General features: G+C 45.1%; 1 protein-coding gene across 1 annotated transcript in view; it reads right to left on the bottom strand.

Annotated features, from left to right (window-relative positions):
* The window catches only part of LOC135533406 (ninein-like), a 56,279-nt gene that overhangs the window by 13,042 nt on the left and 23,108 nt on the right, over positions 1 to 20,129 (bottom strand). The window contains exons 4-9 of the mRNA XM_064960741.1: positions 7,713 to 7,758; positions 6,565 to 6,740; positions 5,116 to 5,262; positions 4,551 to 4,709; positions 4,220 to 4,356; positions 777 to 917 (exon numbers count right to left, since the gene is read on the bottom strand). Of these exons, the coding sequence (XP_064816813.1) occupies positions 777 to 917; positions 4,220 to 4,356; positions 4,551 to 4,709; positions 5,116 to 5,262; positions 6,565 to 6,740; positions 7,713 to 7,758 (806 nt within the window). The remainder of the gene's footprint in view (positions 1 to 776; positions 918 to 4,219; positions 4,357 to 4,550; positions 4,710 to 5,115; positions 5,263 to 6,564; positions 6,741 to 7,712; positions 7,759 to 20,129) is intronic.

Raw genomic sequence — 20,129 nt, 5'->3', positions numbered from 1 at the left:
GAGGTCATTCATGCGTTCGATGGCAGAGTGATGCTGTGTGTGTGTTACCTCAGGTTGAGGTCATTCATGCGTTCGATGGCAGAGTGATGCTGTGTGTGTGTTACCTCAGGTTGAGGTCATTCATCCGTTCGATGGCAGAGTGATGCTGTGTGTGTGTTACCTCAGGTTGAGGTCATTCATGCGTTCGATGGCAGAGTGATGCTGTGTGTGTGTTACCTCAGGTTGAGGTCATTCATGCGTTCGATGGCAGAGTGATGCTGTGTGTGTGTTACCTCAGGTTGAGGTCATTCATGCGTTCGATGGCAGAGTGATGCTGTGTGTGTGTTACCTCAGGTTGAGGTCATTCATGCGATCGATGGCAGAGTGATGCTGTGTGTGTGTTACCTCAGGTTGAGGTCATTCATGCGATCGATGGCAGAGTGATGCTGTGTGTGTGTTACCTCAGGTTGAGGTCATTCATCCGTTCGATGGCAGAGTGATGCTGTGTGTGTGTTACCTCAGGTTGAGGTCATTCATGCGTTCGAAGGCAGAGTGATGCTGTGTGTGTGTTACCTCAGGTTGAGGTCATTCATCCGTTCGATGGCAGAGTGATGCTGTGTGTGTGTTACCTCAGGTTGAGGTCATTCATGCGTTCGATGGCAGAGTGATGCTGTGTGTGTGTTACCTTAGGTTGAGGTCATTCATGCGTTCGATGGCAGAGTGATGCTGTGTGTGTGTTACCTCAGGTTGAGGTCATTCATGCGTTCGATGGCAGAGTGATGCTGTGTGTGTGTTACCTCAGGTTGAGGTCATTCATGCGTTCGATGGCAGAGTGATGCTCGTCCACCTCAGAAGCCAGCTGGGTTTTTAACTTCTCTGCTTTGTCCAGGTCAGAGCGAATCTTCTCTTTCTCTCGGAGTTCCCGATCTACACGTTCACTGAAGAACAATCAGCCAGTTAATCAAATATTTACATGACTGAAATACTAATATGAATGATACGCACAGACCAGACAGGCTGTAGCAACACTACGAAAAGAGAAAGAGCGTGTTACGGTCACTCTACTACCGCTCCTGCCCCTCCGGCGTTCGGCGTTGCCGGTTTACCGACCACCGGTCCTGGGATCCATCATTCCATCATTACGCACACCTGGCATCAATCATTACGCGTGTCGCGAGGCACACCTGGACTCCCATTACCTCACTTATTACCTCCCCTCTTACCCAGTCAGTATTGTTTATGTGTTTCATGTCTATACAATACTCGTGTTTGTTATATTGTTTCAATGTTTCCGTTGATCATTAAACTCTGCACTTGCTTTCCGACTCCCAGCGTATACGTTACGCTGCAGAGAAACCACTAACTCCCTGGCTTTAATTGAAGTAACTCTTGCACTATTCTTGTCCTACTAGCTTGTGACTGTTGATGGTGACATTGAGAGAAAGTGTACTTACTAAGCCTGAGATTGGTTGGTATAACCACCTAGCGAACTGTAAGTCACTCTGGATAAGAGCTAGATGACTGAAATGCTGTAAATGTGTGAGTGTGTAGATGCATTTCACTCAGACTGTCAGCATCAGTGTAGGTTTCTACTCATACTTCCAGTAGGTACTGATCTCAGCCTTAAAGCTGGCCAGTAGGTACTGATATAAGCCTTAAAGCTGGCCAGTAGGTATCTGATCTCAACCTTAAAGCTGGCCAGTAGGTACTGATCTCAGCCTTAAAGCTGGCCAGTAGGTACTGATCTCAGCCTTAAAGCTGGCCAGTAGGTACTGATCTCAGCCTTAAAGCTGGCCAGTAGGTACTGATCTCAGCCTTAAAGCTGGCCAGTAGGTACTAATCTCAGCCTTAAAGCTGGCCAGTAGGTACTGATATCAGCCTTAAAGCTGGCCAGTAGGTACTGATCTCAACCTTAAAGCTGGCCAGTAGGTACTGATCTCAGCCTTAAAGCTGGCCAGTAGGTACTGATATCAGCCTTAAAGCTGGCCAGTAGGTACTGATCTCAGCCTTAAAGCTGGTCAGTAGGTATCTGATCTCAACCTTAAAGCTGGCCAGTTGGTACTGATATAAGCCTTAAAGCTGGCCAGTAGGTACTAATCTCAGCCTTAAAGCTGGTCAGTAGGTACTGATCTCAACCTTAAAGCTGGCCAGTAGGTACTGATCTCAGCCTTAAAGCTGGTCAGTAGGTACTGATCTCAGCCTTAAAGCTGGCCAGTAGGTATCTCCTCATTTATTTATTTCACCTTTATTTAACCAGGTAGGCAAGTTGAGAACAAGTTCTCATTTACAATTGCGACCTGGCCAATATAAAGCAAAGCAGTTCGACACATACAACGACACAGAGTTACACATGAAGTAAAACAAACATACAGTCAATAATACAGTATAAACAAGTCTATATACGATGTGAGCAAATGAGGTGAGATAAGGGAGGTAAAGGCAAAAAAGGCCATGGTGGCAAAGTAAATACAATATAGCAAGTACAACACTGGAATGGTAGATTTGCAATGGAAGAATGTGCAAAGTAGAAATAAAAATAATGGGGTGCAAAGGAGCAAAATAAATAAATTAATTAAATACAGTAGGGAAAGAGGTAGTTGTTTGGGCTAAAATATAGGTGGGCTATGTACAGGTACAGTAATCTGTGAGCTGTTCTGACAGTTGGTGCTTAAAGCTAGTGAGGGAGATAAGTGTTTCCAGTTTCAGAGATTTTTGTAGTTCCTTCCAGTCATTGGCAGCAGAGAACTGGAAGGAGAGGCGGCCAAAGAAAGAATTGGTTTTGGGGGTGACTAGAGAGATATACCTGCTGGAGCGTGTGCTACAGGTGGGAGATGCTATGGTGACCAGCGAGCTGAGATAAGGGGGAACTTTACCTAGCAGGGTCTTGTAGATGACATGGAGCCAGTGGGTTTGGCGACGAGTATGAAGCGAGGGCCAGCCAACGAGAGCGTACAGGTCGCAGTATATGGGGCTTTGGTGACAAAACGGATTGCAGTGTGATAGACTGCATCCAATTTGTTGAGTAGGGTATTGGAGGCTATTTTGTAAATGACATCGCCAAAGTTGAGGATTGGTAGGATGGTCAGTTTTACAAGGGTATGTTTGGCAGCATGAGTCAAGGATGCTTTGTTGTGAAATAGGAAGCCAATTCTAGATTTAACTTTGGATTGGAGATGTTTGATATGGGTCTGGAAGGAGAGTTTACAGTCTAACCAGACACCTAAGTATTTGTAGTTGTCCACGTATTCTAAGTCAGAGCTGTCCAGAGTAGTGATGTTGGACAGGCGGGTAGGTGCAGGTAGCGATCGGTTGAAGAGCATGCATTTAGTTTTACTTGTATTTAAGAGCAATTGGAGGCCACGGAAGGAGAGTTGTATGGCATTGAAGCTCGCCTGGAGGGTTGTTAACACAGTGTCCAAAGAAGGGCCAGAAGTATACATAATGGTGTCGTCTGGGTAGAGGTGGATCAGGGACTCACCAGCAGCAAGAGCGACCTCATTGATGTATACAGAGAAGAGAGTCTGTCCAAGAGTTGAACCCTGTGGCACCCCCATAGAGACTGCCAGAGGTCCGGACAGCAGACCCTCCGATTTGACACACTGAACTCTATCAGAGAAGTAGTTGGCGAACCAGGCGAGGCAATCATTTGAGAAACCAAGGCTGTCGAGTCTGCCGATGAGGATGTGGTGATTGACAGAGTCGAAAGCCTTGGCCAGATCAATGAATACGGCTGCACAGTAATGTTTCTTATCGATGGCGGTTAAGATATCGTTTAGGACCTTGAGCGTGGCTGAGGTGCACCCATGACCAGCTCTGAAACCAGATTGCATAGCAGAGAAGGTATGGTGAGATTCGAAATGATCGGTAATCTGTTTGTTGACTTGGCTTTCGAAGACCTTAAGAAAGGCATGGTAGGATAGATATAGGTCTGTAGCAGTTTGGGTCAAGAGTGTCCCCCCCTTTGAAGAGGGGGATGACCGCAGCTGCTTTCCAATCTTTGGGAATCTCAGACGACACGAAAGAGAGGTTGAACAGGCTAGTAATAGGGGTGGCAACAATTTCGGCAGATAATTTTAGAAAGAAATGGTCCAGATTGTCTAGCCCGGGTGATTTGTAGGGGTCCAGATTTTGCAGCTTTCAGAACATCAGCTGAATGGATTTGGGAGAAGGAGAAATGGGGAAGGCTTGGGCGAGTTGCTGTGGGGGGCGCAGTGCTGTTGACCGGGGTAGTCATACTCACAGTAGGTATCTGATCTCAGCCTTAAAGCTGGCCAGTGCAGCCTGGTGGATCCCATTCTTAGTGACGAGGAGCTCGTTCTCCAGAGCCACAGTCAGCTCCCTGAGGTTCACTTTTCCCTCCAGGTCAAAATCCAAGGCCTACAACACAAATAGACAGAGACACATACACAGTGTCAACATCTCAAGACTCTCTCCCTCTCTTCCTCCCTGCCTCTCTACCTCCCTCCCTCTCCACCTCCCTCCCTACCTTTCTCTCTACCTCCCTCTCTCTACCTCCCTCCCTCCCTCTCTCTACCTCCCTCCCCCCAGAATGAGAGGTAACATGTTATCACCTGTAGAATCTCTGGGCTGTTCTCGATGCCCTCCTCCATCCAGACATCCAGGATGTCCTCAGCAGGAGCGGACCCTGTCCCATCGTCCAGAGTGGAGAACAGCCGCATCCCGATGGTGCTCGTCATAGCGCTGGTTCTACGGCCCGTCTCATCGAATGGCTGCAAGGAGAGATGGGGAACACCTCGTAAATATTACCAGATATTACAGCAAGATACTGTATGTGTACTTGTCATTGCATTGGTGTGTGGCAGTATCTATTTTAATTGTCTAATACATGCATTCATTCACTTGTTAGTACATTCCATCAATAATTGATTCATTAATTTGTTAGTACATTCATTCAATAATTGATGCATTAATTTGTTAGTTCATTCATTCAAATCCTTCATCCATCCATTTATTAAATCAAGAGTGACTCTAAACAGGAAATATTGTAACACCATTCCCAGCATGTAAAAAAAAAAAAAATGTAATTCAGGAGTTTGGAAAAAAATCACTAAAATGTGGTACCGATGTCTAGCTTTGACATGAGAACTAGACCTAAAATGGTGACCTTCACTGTACCTGTGAGGAGTGTAGTCTTTTGAGCTGTCTGTAAGGTGTGGAGGCAGACGGGGTGGGGGGCTTGGCATGGTTCAGAACCCAGGAAGTAAACGCCTGAACGCTCATGACCTCGTCACCACTAAGAACCTGGAGGACATCCTCCGTCACCTGGAGACAACAATCAGAAACATTTCCCAGCATCTACTCAGACTCTCAGAGCTCCACTTGGGGTTATGCCCAAAATAGGCCGTCATTGAAAATAAGAATTTGTTCTTAATTAACTAGGCCGGGCGGCAGGGTAGCCTAGAGGTTAGAGTGTAGAGGTGGCAGGGTAGCCTAGTGGTTAGAGCGTAGAGGCGGCAGGGTAGCCTAGTGGTTAGAGCGTAGAGGCGGCAGGGTAGCCTAGAGGTTAGAGTGGAGAGGCGGCAGGGTAGCCTAGAGGTTAGAGTGGTGAGGCGGCAGGGTAGCCTAGTGGTTAGAGTGTAGAGGTGGCAGGGTAGCCTAGTGGTTAGAGTGTAGAGGCGGCAGGGTAGCCTAGTGGTTAGAGTGTCGGGACGGCAGGGTAGCCTAGAGGTTAGAGTGGAGAGGAGGCAGGGTAGCCTAGAGGTTAGAGTGGAGAGGCGACAGGGTAGCCTAGTGGTTAGAGTGTAGAGGAGGTAGTGTAGCCTAGTGGTTAGAGTGGAGAGGCGGCAGGGTAGCCTAGAGGTTAGAGTGTAGAGGAGGCAGGGTAGCCTAGTGGTTAGAGTGTAGAGGAGGCAGGGTAGCCTAGTGGTTAGAGTGTAGAGGCGGCAGGGTAGCCTAGTGGTTAGAGTGTAGAGGCGGCAGGGTAGCCTAGTGGTTAGAGTGTAGAGGAGGTAGTGTAGCCTAGAGGTTAGAGCGTTGGGCTAGTAACCGGAAGGTTGCAAGTTCAAACCCCAGAGCTGACAAGGTACAAATCTGTCGTTCTGCCCCTGAACAGGCAGTTAACCCACTGTTCCTAGGCCGTCATTGAAAATAAGAATTTGTTCTTAACTTGCCTAGTTAAATAAACTTTAAATTAAATAAAATTGCAGATCGGCAAACATGGAAGGATTAGGGCCAAGAGGATGGGATGAGGAGTAAATTGGGACCAGCCGAGCCCAAAAATGTACTTTGGTTGAATCCAAAATGGCACCCTATTCCACACTATAAAGATAAGGGTACCATGTTTTATTTTACCTTTATTTTACTAGGCAAGTCAGTTAAGAACAAATTCTTATTTTCAATGACGGCCTAGGAACAGTGGGTTAACTGCCTGTTCAGGGGCAGAACGACAGATTTTGTACCTTGTCAGCTCAGGGATTTGAACTTGCAACCTTTTGGTTACTAGTCCAATGCTCTAACCACTAGGCTACACTACCTCCTCTACACTCTAACCGCTAGGCTACACTACCTCCTCTACACTCTAACCACTAGGCTACCCTGCCGCCCCATTACAGTCTCTTTCCTCACCTCCAGGCCCAGGTGGTCACAGAGAGCCAGTAGCTCATGGTGGCCGGCACATCCATCCCAGGGCATGGCCAGCTCCTCGCAGGCCTCCCGAAACCTCTCCTCCTGGTGGTCTGAGAGGGGTGTGATTGAGCCCCGTGGAGTAGAGGGTTCATCAGGGTTCCACAGGTGCAGCTGGCCTACACACACACACACACAATGATAAGACTTGACTTAAGACCCTGGCTCCCTGAGACTCTTTCCTGAGCATAAGCGTTGAATGTCCTCCATCTCACTCCTATGATCAGGGTCACCAATGTGTCGGAGGAAACACCATCTAGCTGGCGACTGAAGTCAGGTTTCCCGGTTGTGGCTGAATGTATTACAGCCTGGGATCGAACCTCCGTTTGTAGTGACGCCTCAAGCACTGCGTGAGGCCTGGGGTCGGGGGCCTGGGGTCGGGGGCCTGGGGTCGGGGGCCTGGGGTCGGGGGCCTGGGGTCGGGGGGCCTGGGGTCGGGGGCCTGGGGTCGGGGGCCTGGGGTCGGGGGCCTGGGGTCGGGGGGCCTTTTTTGCATTTATTGTAAAGTTACTAAAACTATTGTAAAGTTGTTGCATTTATTGTAAAGTTACTAAAACTATTGTAAAGTTGTTGCATTTATTGTAAAGTTACTAAAACTATTGTAAAGTTGTTGCATTTATTGTAAAGTTACTAAATGTATTGTAAAGTTGTTGCATTTATTGTAAAGTTACTAAAACTATTGTAAAGTTGTTGCATTTATTGTAAAGTTACTAAATGTATTGTAAAGTTGTTGCATTTATTGTAAAGTTACTAAATGTATTGTAAAGTTGTTGCATTTATTGTAAAGTTACTAAATGTATTGTAAAGTTGTTGCATTTATTGTAAAGTTACTAAATGTATTGTAAAGTTGTTGCATTTATTGTAAAGTTACTAAATGTATTGTAAAGTTGTTGCATTTATTGTAAAGTTACTAAATGTATTGTACAGTTGTTGCATTTATTGTAAAGTTACGAAATGTATTGTAAAGTTGTTGCATTTATTGTAAGGTTACGAAATGTATTGTAAAGTTGTTGCATTTATTGTAAACACTTTACAATAAATGCAGCAACTTTACAATAAATGCAATAACTTTATCGCATCTTTACACCCACCTTCTGCCTCGTACTCTTCCGTTCCGCTTTCATGAGCATTCCAGCGCTGTTGACGGAGGTAACAACAGCGTTAGTAAACCAGCGCATTAAAACACCCAGACAAGACAACCTACTTTGTTGCGTGCTAGTCAGCAGTCTTCAAAACACTGCTCTCTCTCCGTGGGGGGGGGGGGGTAGGAGCAGACAGGGTGTCCAACCAATAGGTCAACAGAGCTATTGTGACGGCAGAGGCCCCTCTGATGGTCAGAGGTGAAGCTTGAGATGGTGAACCATAACAGAGAATTAAAAGAGAGACCGATCCCAAGTTGATTAAAACCCTCACAGTTGTCTTACTATGTTTCTCTCTCTCTAAACCCTCTTTTTTTTATTCAGTCTTTTTTGTAATCTATTTTAAGGACAATTCTCCAAGAGAGCCTATATTAACAAAAAAAAAAGTTACATTTTGACATGCACAATCTACATCATAGATGTATGTCTGCAGCATCGCCAAAAAATATAACGTCACTTTTTTTTACAAACTAAAAGAGTCAAATTGTTTGTGATAATAAATATGGTAAATAGCAGAATAATATTCCAACAAGCTGCCATATTTTGTGTTTGTCTGAAGGGTGAGACCAGGAAAGGGGTTACTGGAACGTATCTATCGCTCTCAAGCCCAGGGACAGTAATCAGGCGTCCAAGACATCTATTGCCTGGGAGGGAAACACAGTGAAGGAATGAAGAACAGATGGCTCTGTCTTCAACTCTCTATTCTATCACTGGGTATATAGGCATCTGTGAAGGAGGGGTGAAGCTCATTGTTCCTCTGCCAGACCCCTAAAAAAAGCCCCTCCCAGATAAGGAAGAGCACCCTGACCCTTCCCCATCTGCTGGTGCACCAGGCTGGGTATTGTTCATCCCAAATGGCACCCAGGGCTCTGGTGGAAACTAGTGCACTATGTAGGATGAAAGGTAGTGCACTATGTAGGATGAAAAGTAGTGCACTATGTAGGATGAAAAGTAGTGCACTATGTAGGATGAAAAGTAGTGCACTATGTAGGATGAAAGGTAGTGTACTATGTAGGATGAAAAGTAGTGCACTATGTAGGATGAAAGGTAGTGCACTATGTAGGATGAAAAGTAGTGCACTATGTAGGATGAAAGGTAGTGTACTATGTAGGATGAAAAGTAGTGCACTATGTAGGATGAAAGGTAGTGCACTATGTAGGTTGAAAGGTAGTGCACTATGTAGGATGAAAAGTAGTGCACTATGTAGGATGAAAAGTAGTGCACTATGTAGGATGACAGGTAGTGTACTATGTAGGATGAAAAGTAGTGCACTATGTAGGATGAAAACTAGTGCACTATGTAGGGGATTGGGTCCCACTACATTGACATTACAGTCATTTTAGCAGACTCTTATCCGGAGCGACTTACAGAAGCAATTAGGGTTGAGTGCCTTGTTCAAGAGCACAGACAGATTTTTTTCACAGAGCCGGCTAAAGATTCAAACCTTTCGGTTAACGGGCCAACGCTCTTAACCACTAGGCTGCCTGTGGTGAAACAATCCCAGATTAGTCAGTATCCCGGCACGCTGTGTTCCTCGTCAGTGTCTCACAATGTTTGACACGGGTGGAGAAAGGTGAAATAATGACACAAGGCAAAATACTAACTTCCAGCTACAGAGAGCAGTATGATAATACTAACCTCCAGAGAGCAGTATGATACTACTAACCTCCAGAGAGCAGTATGATACTACTAACCTCCAGAGAGCAGTATGATACTACTAACCTCCAGAGAGCAGTATGATAATACTAACCTACAGAGAGCAGTATGATAATACTAACCTACAGAGAGCAGTATGATACTACTAACCTACAAAGAGCAGTATGATAATACTAACCTCCAGCTACAGAGAGCAGTATGATAATACTAACCTACAGAGAGCAGTATGATAATACTAACCTCCAGAGAGCAGTATGATAATACTAACCTCCAGAGAGCAGTATGATACTACTAACCTACAGAGAGCAGTATGATAATACTAACCTCCAGAGAGCAGTATGATAATACTAACCTACAGAGAGCAGTATGATACTACTAACCTACAGAGAGCAGTATGATAATACTAACCTACAGAGAGCAGTATGATACTACTAACCTCCAGCTACAGAGAGCAGTATGATAATACTAACCTCCAGCTACAGAGAGCAGTATGATAATACTAACCTACAGAGAGCAGTATGATAATACTAACCTACAGAGAGCAGTATGATAATACTAACCTCCAGAGAGCAGTATGATACTACTAACCTCCAGCTACAGAGAGCAGTATGATAATACTAACCTACAGAGAGCAGTATGATAATACTAACCTACAGAGAGCAGTATGATAATACTAACCTCCAGAGAGCAGTATGATACTACTAACCTCCAGCTACAGAGAGCAGTATGATAATACTAACCTCCAGAGAGCAGTATGATAATACTAACCTCCAGAGAGCAGTATGATACTACTAACCTACAGAGAGCAGTATGATAATACTAACCTCCAGAGAGCAGTATGATAATACTAACCTCCAGAGAGCAGTATGATAATACTAACCTACAGAGAGCAGTATGATAATACTAACCTCCAGAGAGCAGTATGATAATACTAACCTACAGAGAGCAGTATGATAATACTAACCTCCAGAGAGCAGTATGATAATACTAACCTCCAGCTACAGAGAGCAGTATGATAATACTAACCTCCAGAGAGCAGTATGATAATACTAACCTCCAGAGAGCAGTATGATAATACTAACCTCCAGAGAGCAGTATGATACTACTAACCTACAGAGAGCAGTATGATAATACTAACCTACAGAGAGCAGTATGATAATACTAACCTCCAGAGAGCAGTATGATAATACTAACCTACAGAGAACAGTATGATAATACTAACCTCCAGAGAGCAGTATGATAATACTAACCTACAGAGAGCAGTATGATAATACTAACCTACAGAGAGCAGTATGATAATACTAACCTCCTGCTACAGAGAGCAGTATGATAAAACTAACCTCCAGAGAGCAGTATGATAATACTAACCTACAGCTACAGAGAGCAGTATGATACTACTAACCTCCAGAGAGCAGTATGATACTACTAACCTACAGAGAGCAGTATGATAATACTAACCTACAGAGAGCAGTATGATAATACTAACCTACAGAGAGCAGTATGATAATACTAACCTCCAGAGAGCAGTATGATAATACTAACCTACAGAGAGCAGTATGATAATACTAACCTCCTGCTACAGAGAGCAGTATGATAATACTAACCTCCAGAGAGCAGTATGATACTACTAACCTACAGCTACAGAGAGCAGTATGATACTACTAACCTCCAGAGAGCAGTATGATACTACTAACCTACAGAGAGCAGTATGATAATACTAACCTACAGCTACAGAGAGCAGTATGATACTACTAACCTCCAGAGAGCAGTATGATACTACTAACCTACAGAGAGCAGTATGATAATACTAACCTACAGAGAGCAGTATGATAATACTAACCCACAGAGAGCAGTATGATAATACTAACCTCCAGAGAGCAGTATGATACTACTAACCTACAGAGAGCAGTATGATAATACTAACCTACAGAGAGCAGTATGATAATAATAACCTACAGAGAGCAGTATGATAATACTAACCTACAGAGAGCAGTATGATAATAATAACCTACAGAGAGCAGTATGATAATACTAACCTCCAGAGAGCAGTATGATAATACTAACCTCCAGCTACAGAGAGCAGTATGATAATACTAACCTACAGAGAGCAGTATGATAATACTAACCTACAGAGAGCAGTATGATACTACTAACCTCCAGAGAGCAGTATGATAATACTAACCTCCAGAGAGCAGTATGATAATACTAACCTCCAGCTACAGAGAGCAGTATGATAATACTAACCTACAGAGAGCAGTATGATAATACTAACCTACAGAGAGCAGTATGATAATACTAACCTCCAGAGAGCAGTATGATAATACTAACCTACAGAGAGCAGTATGATAATACTAACCTACAGAGAGCAGTATGATAATACTAACCTCCAGCTACAGAGAGCAGTATGATAATACTAACCTCCAGAGAGCAGTATGATAATACTAACCTCCAGCTACAGAGAGCAGTATGATAATACTAACCTACAGAGAGCAGTATGATAATACTAACCTCCAGCTACAGAGAGCAGTATGATACTACTAACCTCCAGCTACAGAGAGCAGTATGATAATACTAACCTACAGAGAGCAGTATGATAATACTAACCTCCAGAGAGCAGTATGATAATACTAACCTCCAGAGAGCAGTATGATACTACTAACCTCCAGCTCCAGAGAGCAGTATGATAATACTAACCTACAGAGAGCAGTATGATAATACTAACCTACAGAGAGCAGTATGATACTACTAACCTACAGAGAGCAGTATGATACTACTAACCTACAGAGAGCAGTATGATACTACTAACCTACAGAGAGCAGTATGATAATACTAACCTCCAGAGAGCAGTATGATAATACTAACCTCCAGAGAGCAGTATGATACTACTAACCTCCAGCTCCAGAGAGCAGTATGATAATACTAACCTACAGAGAGCAGTATGATAATACTAACCTACAGAGAGCAGTATGATAATACTAACCTCCAGAGAGCAGTATGATACTACTAACCTACAGAGAGCAGTATGATACTACTAACCTCCAGCTACAGAGAGCAGTATGATAATACTAACCTACAGAGAGCAGTATGATAATACTAACCTACAGAGAGCAGTATGATAATACTAACCTCCAGCTACAGAGAGCAGTATGATAATACTAACCTCCAGAGAGCAGTATGATAATACTAACCTCCAGCTACAGAGAGCAGTATGATAATACTAACCTCCAGAGAGCAGTATGATAATACTAACCTCCAGCTACAGAGAGCAGTATGATAATACTAACCTACAGAGAGCAGTATGATAATACTAACCTACAGAGAGCAGTATGATAATACTAACCTCCAGAGAGCAGTATGATAATACTAACCTACAGAGAGCAGTATGATACTACTAACCTACAGAGAGCAGTATGATAATACTAACCTCCAGAGAGCAGTATGATAATACTAACCTACAGAGAGCAGTATGATAATACTAACCTCCAGAGAGCAGTATGATAATACTAACCTACAGAGAGCAGTATGATAATACTAACCTCCAGAGAGCAGTATGATACTACTAACCTACAGAGAGCAGTATGATAATACTAACCTACAGAGAGCAGTATGATAATACTAACCTACAGAGAGCAGTATGATAATAATAACCTACAGAGAGCAGTATGATACTACTAACCTACAGAGAGCAGTATGATACTACTAACCTCCAGCTACAGAGAGCAGTATGATAATACTAACCTCCAGCTACAGAGAGCAGTATGATAATACTAACCTACAGAGAGCAGTATGATAATACTAACCTACAGAGAGCAGTATGATAATACTAACCTACAGAGAGCAGTATGATAATACTAACCTCCAGAGAGCAGTATGATAATACTAACCTCCAGAGAGCAGTATGATAATACTAACCTACAGAGAGCAGTATGATAATACTAACCTACAGAGAGCAGTATGATAATACTAACCTACAGAGAGCAGTATGATAATACTAACCTACAGAGAGCAGTATGATAATACTAACCTACAGAGAGCAGTATGATAATACTAACCTCCAGCTACAGAGAGCAGTATGATAATACTAACCTCCAGAGAGCAGTATGATAATAATAACCTACAGAGAGCAGTATGATACTACTAACCTCCAGAGAGCAGTATGATAATACTAACCTCCAGCTACAGAGAGCAGTATGATAATAATAACCTACAGAGAGCAGTATGATACTACTAACCTACAGAGAGCAGTATGATAATAATAACCTCCAGAGAGCAGTATGATACTACTAACCTACAGAGAGCAGTATGATAATAATAACCTACAGAGAGCAGTATGATAATAATAACCTACAGAGAGCAGTATGATAAAACTAACCTCCAGAGAGCAGTATGATAATACTAACCTCCTGCTACAGAGAGCAGTATGATAATACTAACCTCCAGCTACAGAGAGCAGTATGATACTACTAACCTACAGAGAGCAGTATGATAAAACTAACCTCCAGAGAGCAGTATGATAATACTAACCTCCTGCTACAGAGAGCAGTATGATACTACTAACCTCCAGAGAGCAGTATGATGATACTAACATACAGAGAGCAGTATGATACTACTAACCTCCTGCTCTCTCTCTTAGTGAGGTCGGTACTGATGTAGGGCGATTAGGCCTGGCTTGCAGTCGGTGTTCCAATTCATCCCAAAGGTGTCCGATTTGACTTGAGGTCAGGGTTCTGTGCAGGCCAGTCAAGTTCTTCCACACCAATCTTGACAAACCATTTCTGTATGGACCTCGCTTTGTGCACGGGAGCATTTTCATGCTGAAACAGGAAAGGGCCTTCCCCAAACTGTAGCTAGAAAGTTGGAAGCACAGAATCATCTAGAATGTAATTTTATGCTGTAGTGTTAAGATTTCCCTTCTCTGGAACTAAGGGGCCCGAACCATGAAAACAGCCCCAGACCATTATTCCTCCTCCACCAAACTTTACAGTTGGCACAATGCATTGTGGGCTTTCTCTCTCTCTCCTGACATCCGCCAAACCCAGATTCGTCCATCGGACTGCCAAGATGGTGAAGTGTGATTCATGACTCCAGAGAACGCATTTCCACGCTTGGCATTGCGCACGGTGATCTTAGGCTTATGTGCGGCGGCCCGTCCATTGAAACACATTTCATGAAGCTCCAGACGAACAGTTCTTGAGGCAGTTTGGAACTTGGTAGCAACCGAGGACAGATGATTTGTACGCGCCACACGCTTGACATTTCCACTTAACAATGACAGCACTGAGAGTTGACCGGGAGAGGGGGGGCAGGCAGCTCTAGCAGGGCAGAAATTTGACAAAACTGACTTGTTGGGTAAAGTGCCACGTTGAAAGTCACTGAGCTCTTCAGTAAGGCTATTCTAATGACAATGTTTGTCTATGGAGATCGCATGGCCACGTGCTCGATTTTATACACCTGTCAGCAACGGGCTGGTCTGAAATAGCCGAACCCACTAGTTTGAAGGGCTGTCCACATACGCCTGTATATCTACTGTTCGATCAAGATCAACCTTGCCATCGAGCAGCTTAAACCAGCACCTGCTACCAAGAGATAAGATCATCCTTAACCCCCTGGTCACAGATCAGTTTGCGCCTTCTAACCAACTCCTACAGTTATTGTCACGCCCAACTGGCAAAACAACACAAACAGATCTGGGACCAGGTAGATTATCCGAAACTAGAAGATCAAGCAGCTGACCAGGGTTACAGCAGCACATATTCTAACCACGCCTTATAACAGGGGGATTTAACCTTACAGGTTCATCATTGTGGGTTGAGTCACTGACGTGATCTTCTTGTCTGGGGTTGGCGCTCGCCCAGTGGGTTCGTGCCGTGGGGGAGATCTTCGTGGGCTACACTCGGATTTGTCTCAGGATAGTAAGTTGGTGGTTGAAGATATCCCTCTAGTGGTGTGGGGGCTGTGCTTTGGAAAAGTGGGTGGGGTTATATCCTTCCTGTTTGGCCCTGTCCGGGGGTGTCCTCGGATGGGGCCACAGCGTCTCCCGACCCCTGATGTCTCAGTCTCCAGTATTTATGCTGCAGTAGTTTATGTGTCGGGGGGCTGGGGTCAGTTTGTTATATCTGGAGTATTTCTCCTGTCTTATCCGGTGTCCTGTGTGAATTTAAGTATGCTCTCTCTAATTCTATCTCTTCTATTCTCTCTCTGTTTTTCCCTCTCTCTCTCTTTCTGTCTCTCTCTCTTTCTTGGAAGACCTGAGTCCTAGGACCATGCCTCAGGACTACCTGGCATGATGACTCCTTGTTGTCCCCAGTCCACCTGGTCGTGCTGATGCTTCAGTTTCAACTGTTCTGCCTGCGGCTATGGAACCCTGACCTGTTCACCGAACGTGCTACCTGTCCCAGACCTGCTGTTTTCAACTCTCTAGAGACAGCAGGAGCGGTAGGGATACTCTTAATGATCGACTATGAAAAGCCAACTGACATTTACTCCTGAGGTGCTGACTTGTTGCACCCTCGACAACTACTGTGATTATTAGTATTGGACCATGCTGGTCATTTATGAACATTTGAACATCTTGGCCATGTTCTGTTATAATCTCCACCCGGCACAGCCAGAAGAGGACTGGCCACCCCTCATAGCCTGGTTCCTCTCAAGGATTCTTCTTAGGTTTTGGCCTTTCTAGGGAGTTTTTCCTAGCCACCGTGCTTCTACATCGGCATTGCTTGCTGTTGGGGGTTTTAGGCTGGGTTTCTGTACAGCACTTTGATATATCAGCTGATGTAAGAAGGGCTTTATAAATACATTTGATTGATTGATGGCCGAAAGCATGTCCCAGGCTAGATTTAATATGGCTGTAGTAATCTAGGAAAATAATTTTCTTCTTGTGAGAGACATTGTAGGTGGTATTGTTGGCAACCATGGAGAGAGTTATCGGAGAGCTGCTGCCAATGACTGGAACGAACGACAAAAATCTCTGAAGCTGGAGACTCTTACCTCACTCACTAGCTTTAAGCACCAGCTGTCAGAGCAGCTCACAGATTACTGCACCTGTACATAGCCCATCTATAATTTAGCCCAAACAACTACCTTTTCCCTACTGTATTTATTTATTTATTTTGCTCCTTTGCACCCCATTATTTCTATCTCTACTTTGCACATTCATCCACTGAAAATCTAAAATTCCAGTGTTTTACTTACTATATTGTATTTACTTTGCCACCATGGCCTTTTTTTGCTTTTACCTCCCGTATCTCACCTCATTTGCTCACATTGTATTTATACTTATTTATCTATTGTATTATTGACTGTATGTTTGTTTTACTCCATGTGTAACTGTGTCGTTGTTTGTGTCAAACTGCTTTGCTTTATCTTGGCCAGGTCACAATAGTAAATGAGAACTTGTTCTCAACTTGCCTACCTGGTTAAATAAAGGTGAAATAAAAAATAAATTTAAAAAAAGAGGAGACCCTTGACTCTCTCTCTCCTCCTCCACCTCCATGTCTCTCTCTCTTCTCCCATGACTCTCTCTCTCCTTTCCCATGACCTCTCTCTCCTTTCCCATGATCTCTCTCTCCTTTCCCATGACCTCTCTCTCCTCTCCCATGACTCTCTCTCCCTCTCTACTCTCCTCCATGACTCTCTCTCCTCTCCTATGACTCTCTCTCCCTCTCTACTCTCCTCCATGACTCTCTCTCCTCTCCTATGACTCTCTCTCCCTCTCTACTCTCCTCCATGACTCTCTCTCCTCTCCTCCATGACTCTCTCTCCCTCTCTCCTCTCCTCCATGAAGCTCTCTCCCCCTCTCCTCTATGACTCTCTCTCCCACTCTCCTCTCCTCCATGACTCTCTCTCCCTCTCTCCTCTCCTCCATGACTCTCTCTCTCCCTCTCTACTCTCCTCCATGACTCTCTCTCTCCCTCTCTACTCTCCTCCATGACTCTCTCTCCTCTCCTATGACTCTCTCTCCCTCTCTACTCTCCTCCATGACTCTCTCTCCTCTCCTATGACTCTCTCTCCCTCTCGTCGTCTCCTCCTCCCCACCCCCCGTTATTTGTTAGCTGAAATCCCTGGCAAGTCTCAACATGAAGATGTAGGGTTAGGGCTATAAAACACAGTCGCTGCCTTGACCACCACAACACTGGCAGCATAGTGAGCACACACACACACTGTATGTATCAGCAGATGGGGATCTGTGAAACTCACTCCTCAGCCTGAAGTTTCACCCCCTTTACGTAGTTGAAGGTCTTTAAAAACATAATTGGACGAAGGGTTGGACTGCTTCAGGAGGGCAGTCACGTGTGTTTGTGAGGCAGAGGTCCTGAGTTGAAGCCTCGGTATGAGCTGGGTAGCCATAGTTGAGAATAGCCAGAGAGGAACCTTGTGAAGGCTTTTTGTGTGTGTGTGTGTGTGTGTGTGTGTGTGTGTGTGTGTGTGTGTGTGTGTGTGTGTGTGTGTGTGTGTGTGTGTGTGTGTGTGCGTGCCTACATTTCATTTAAAGATCTGGCACTAAGCTGATTATCTAACAATAACACCAACATGCTCCTATCAGCCTTCAGCCTTACTCCAGGCTACTGAGAAAACACACAACATGCAAGGATAGAGAGAGACGAGGACAGAGAGAGACGAGGACAGAGAGAGAATGAGGACACAGAGAGAGACGAGGACAGAGAGAGAATGAGGACAGAGAGAAAATGAGGACAGAGAGAAAATGAGGACAGAGAGAGAGAGGAGGACAGAGAGTGAGAGGAGGACACAGAGAGAGACGAGGACATAGAGTGAGAGAGACGAGGACAGAGAGAGAGAGGAGGACATAGAGAGAGACGAGGACATAGAGTGAGAGAGACGAGGACAGAGAGAGAGAGGAGGACATAGAGAGAGACGAGGACAGAGAGAGAATGAGGACACAGAGAGAGACGAGGACAGAGAGAAAATGAGGACAGAGAGAAAATGAGGACAGAGAGAGAGAGGAGGACAGAGAGAGAGAGGAGGATAGTGAGAGGAGGACACAGAGAGAGATGAGGACATAGAGTGAGAGAGACGAGGACAGAGAGAGAGAGGAGGACATAGAGAGAGACGAGGACAGAGAGAGAATGAGGACACAGAGAGAGACGAGGACAGAGAGAAAATGAGGACACAGAGAGAGACGAGGACAGAGAGAAAATGAGGACAGAGAGAAAATGAGGACAGAGAGAGAGAGGAGGACAGAGAGAGAGAGGAGGATAGTGAGAGGAGGACACAGAGAGAGATGAGGACATAGAGTGAGAGAGACGAGGACAGAGAGAGAGAGGAGGACATAGAGAGAGACGAGGACATAGAGTGAGAGAGACGAGGACAGAGAGAGAGAGGAGGACATAGAGAGAGACGAGGACAGAGAGAGAATGAGGACACAGAGAGAGACGAGGACAGAGAGAAAATGAGGACACAGAGAGAGACGAGGACAGAGAGAAAATGAGGACAGAGAGAAAATGAGGACAGAGAGAGAGAGGAGGACAGAGAGAGAGAGGAGGACAGAGTGAGAGGAGGACACAGAGAGAGACGAGGACAGAGAGTGAGAGACGAGGACAGAGAGAGAGAGGAGGACATAGAGAGAGACGAGGACAGCGAGAGAGAAAGACGAGGACAGAGAGAGAGATGAGGACAGAGACAAGGAAAGAGTGAGATGAGGACAGAGAGAGAGAGACAAGGACAGAGTGAGAGGAGGACACAGAGAGAGACGAGGACAGCGAGAGAATGAGGACAGAGAGAGACGAGGACACAGAGAGAGACGAGGACACAGAGAGAGGAGGACAGAGAGAGAGAGGAGGACACAGAGAAAGACGAGTACAGAGAGAGACAAGGAAAGAGAGAGATGAGGACAGAGAGAGAATGAGGACAGAGAGAGACGAGGACACAGAGAGAGAGGAGGACACAGAGAAAGACAAGGAAAGAGAGAGATGAGGACAGAGAGAGAGAGACGAGGACAGAGTGAGAGGAGGACACAGAGAGAGACGAGGACACAGAGAGAGACGAGGACAGAGAGAGAATGAGGACAGAGAGATGAGGACAGAGAGAGACGAGGACAGAGAGAGTCAAGGAAAGAGAGAGACGAGGACAGAGAGAGATGAGGACAGAGAGCGAGACGAGGACAGAGTGAGAGGAGGACACAGAGAGACGAGGACAGAGAGAGAGACGAGAACAGAGAGACGAGGACAGAGAGAGAGAGATGAGGACAGCGAGAGAGACGAGGACAGAGAGAGAGACGAGGACGGAGAGAGAGAGACGAGGACAGAGAGACGAGGACAGAGAGAGAGAGACGAGGACAGAGAGAGAGACGAGGACAGGGAGAGAGACGAGGACAGAGAGAGAGAGATGAGGACAGAGAGACGAGAACAGAGAGACGAGGACAGAGAGAGAGAGAGAGACGAGGACAAAAGAGAGACGAGAACAGAGAGAGACGAGGACAGAGAGAGAGACGAGAACAGAGAGAGAGAGACGAGGACAGAGAGAGAGACGAGAACAGAGAGAGAGACGAGAACAGAGAGAGAGACGAGGACAGGGAGAGAGACGAGGACAGAGAGAGAGAGATGAGGACAGAGAGACGAGAACAGAGAGACGAGGACAGAGAGAGAGAGAGAGACGAGGACAAAGAGAGAGACGAGAACAGAGAGAGAGACGAGGACAGAGAGAGAGACGAGAACAGAGAGAGAGAGACGAGGACAGAGAGAGAGACGAGAACAG

This window comes from Oncorhynchus masou, unplaced genomic scaffold (genome assembly GCF_036934945.1).
Source record: "Oncorhynchus masou masou isolate Uvic2021 unplaced genomic scaffold, UVic_Omas_1.1 unplaced_scaffold_2362, whole genome shotgun sequence".
NCBI classification, from domain to species: Eukaryota; Metazoa; Chordata; class Actinopteri; order Salmoniformes; family Salmonidae; genus Oncorhynchus; species Oncorhynchus masou.
The sequence above is the reverse complement of the archived record's forward strand: the minus strand, read 5'-3'. Positions and strand labels throughout refer to the sequence as shown.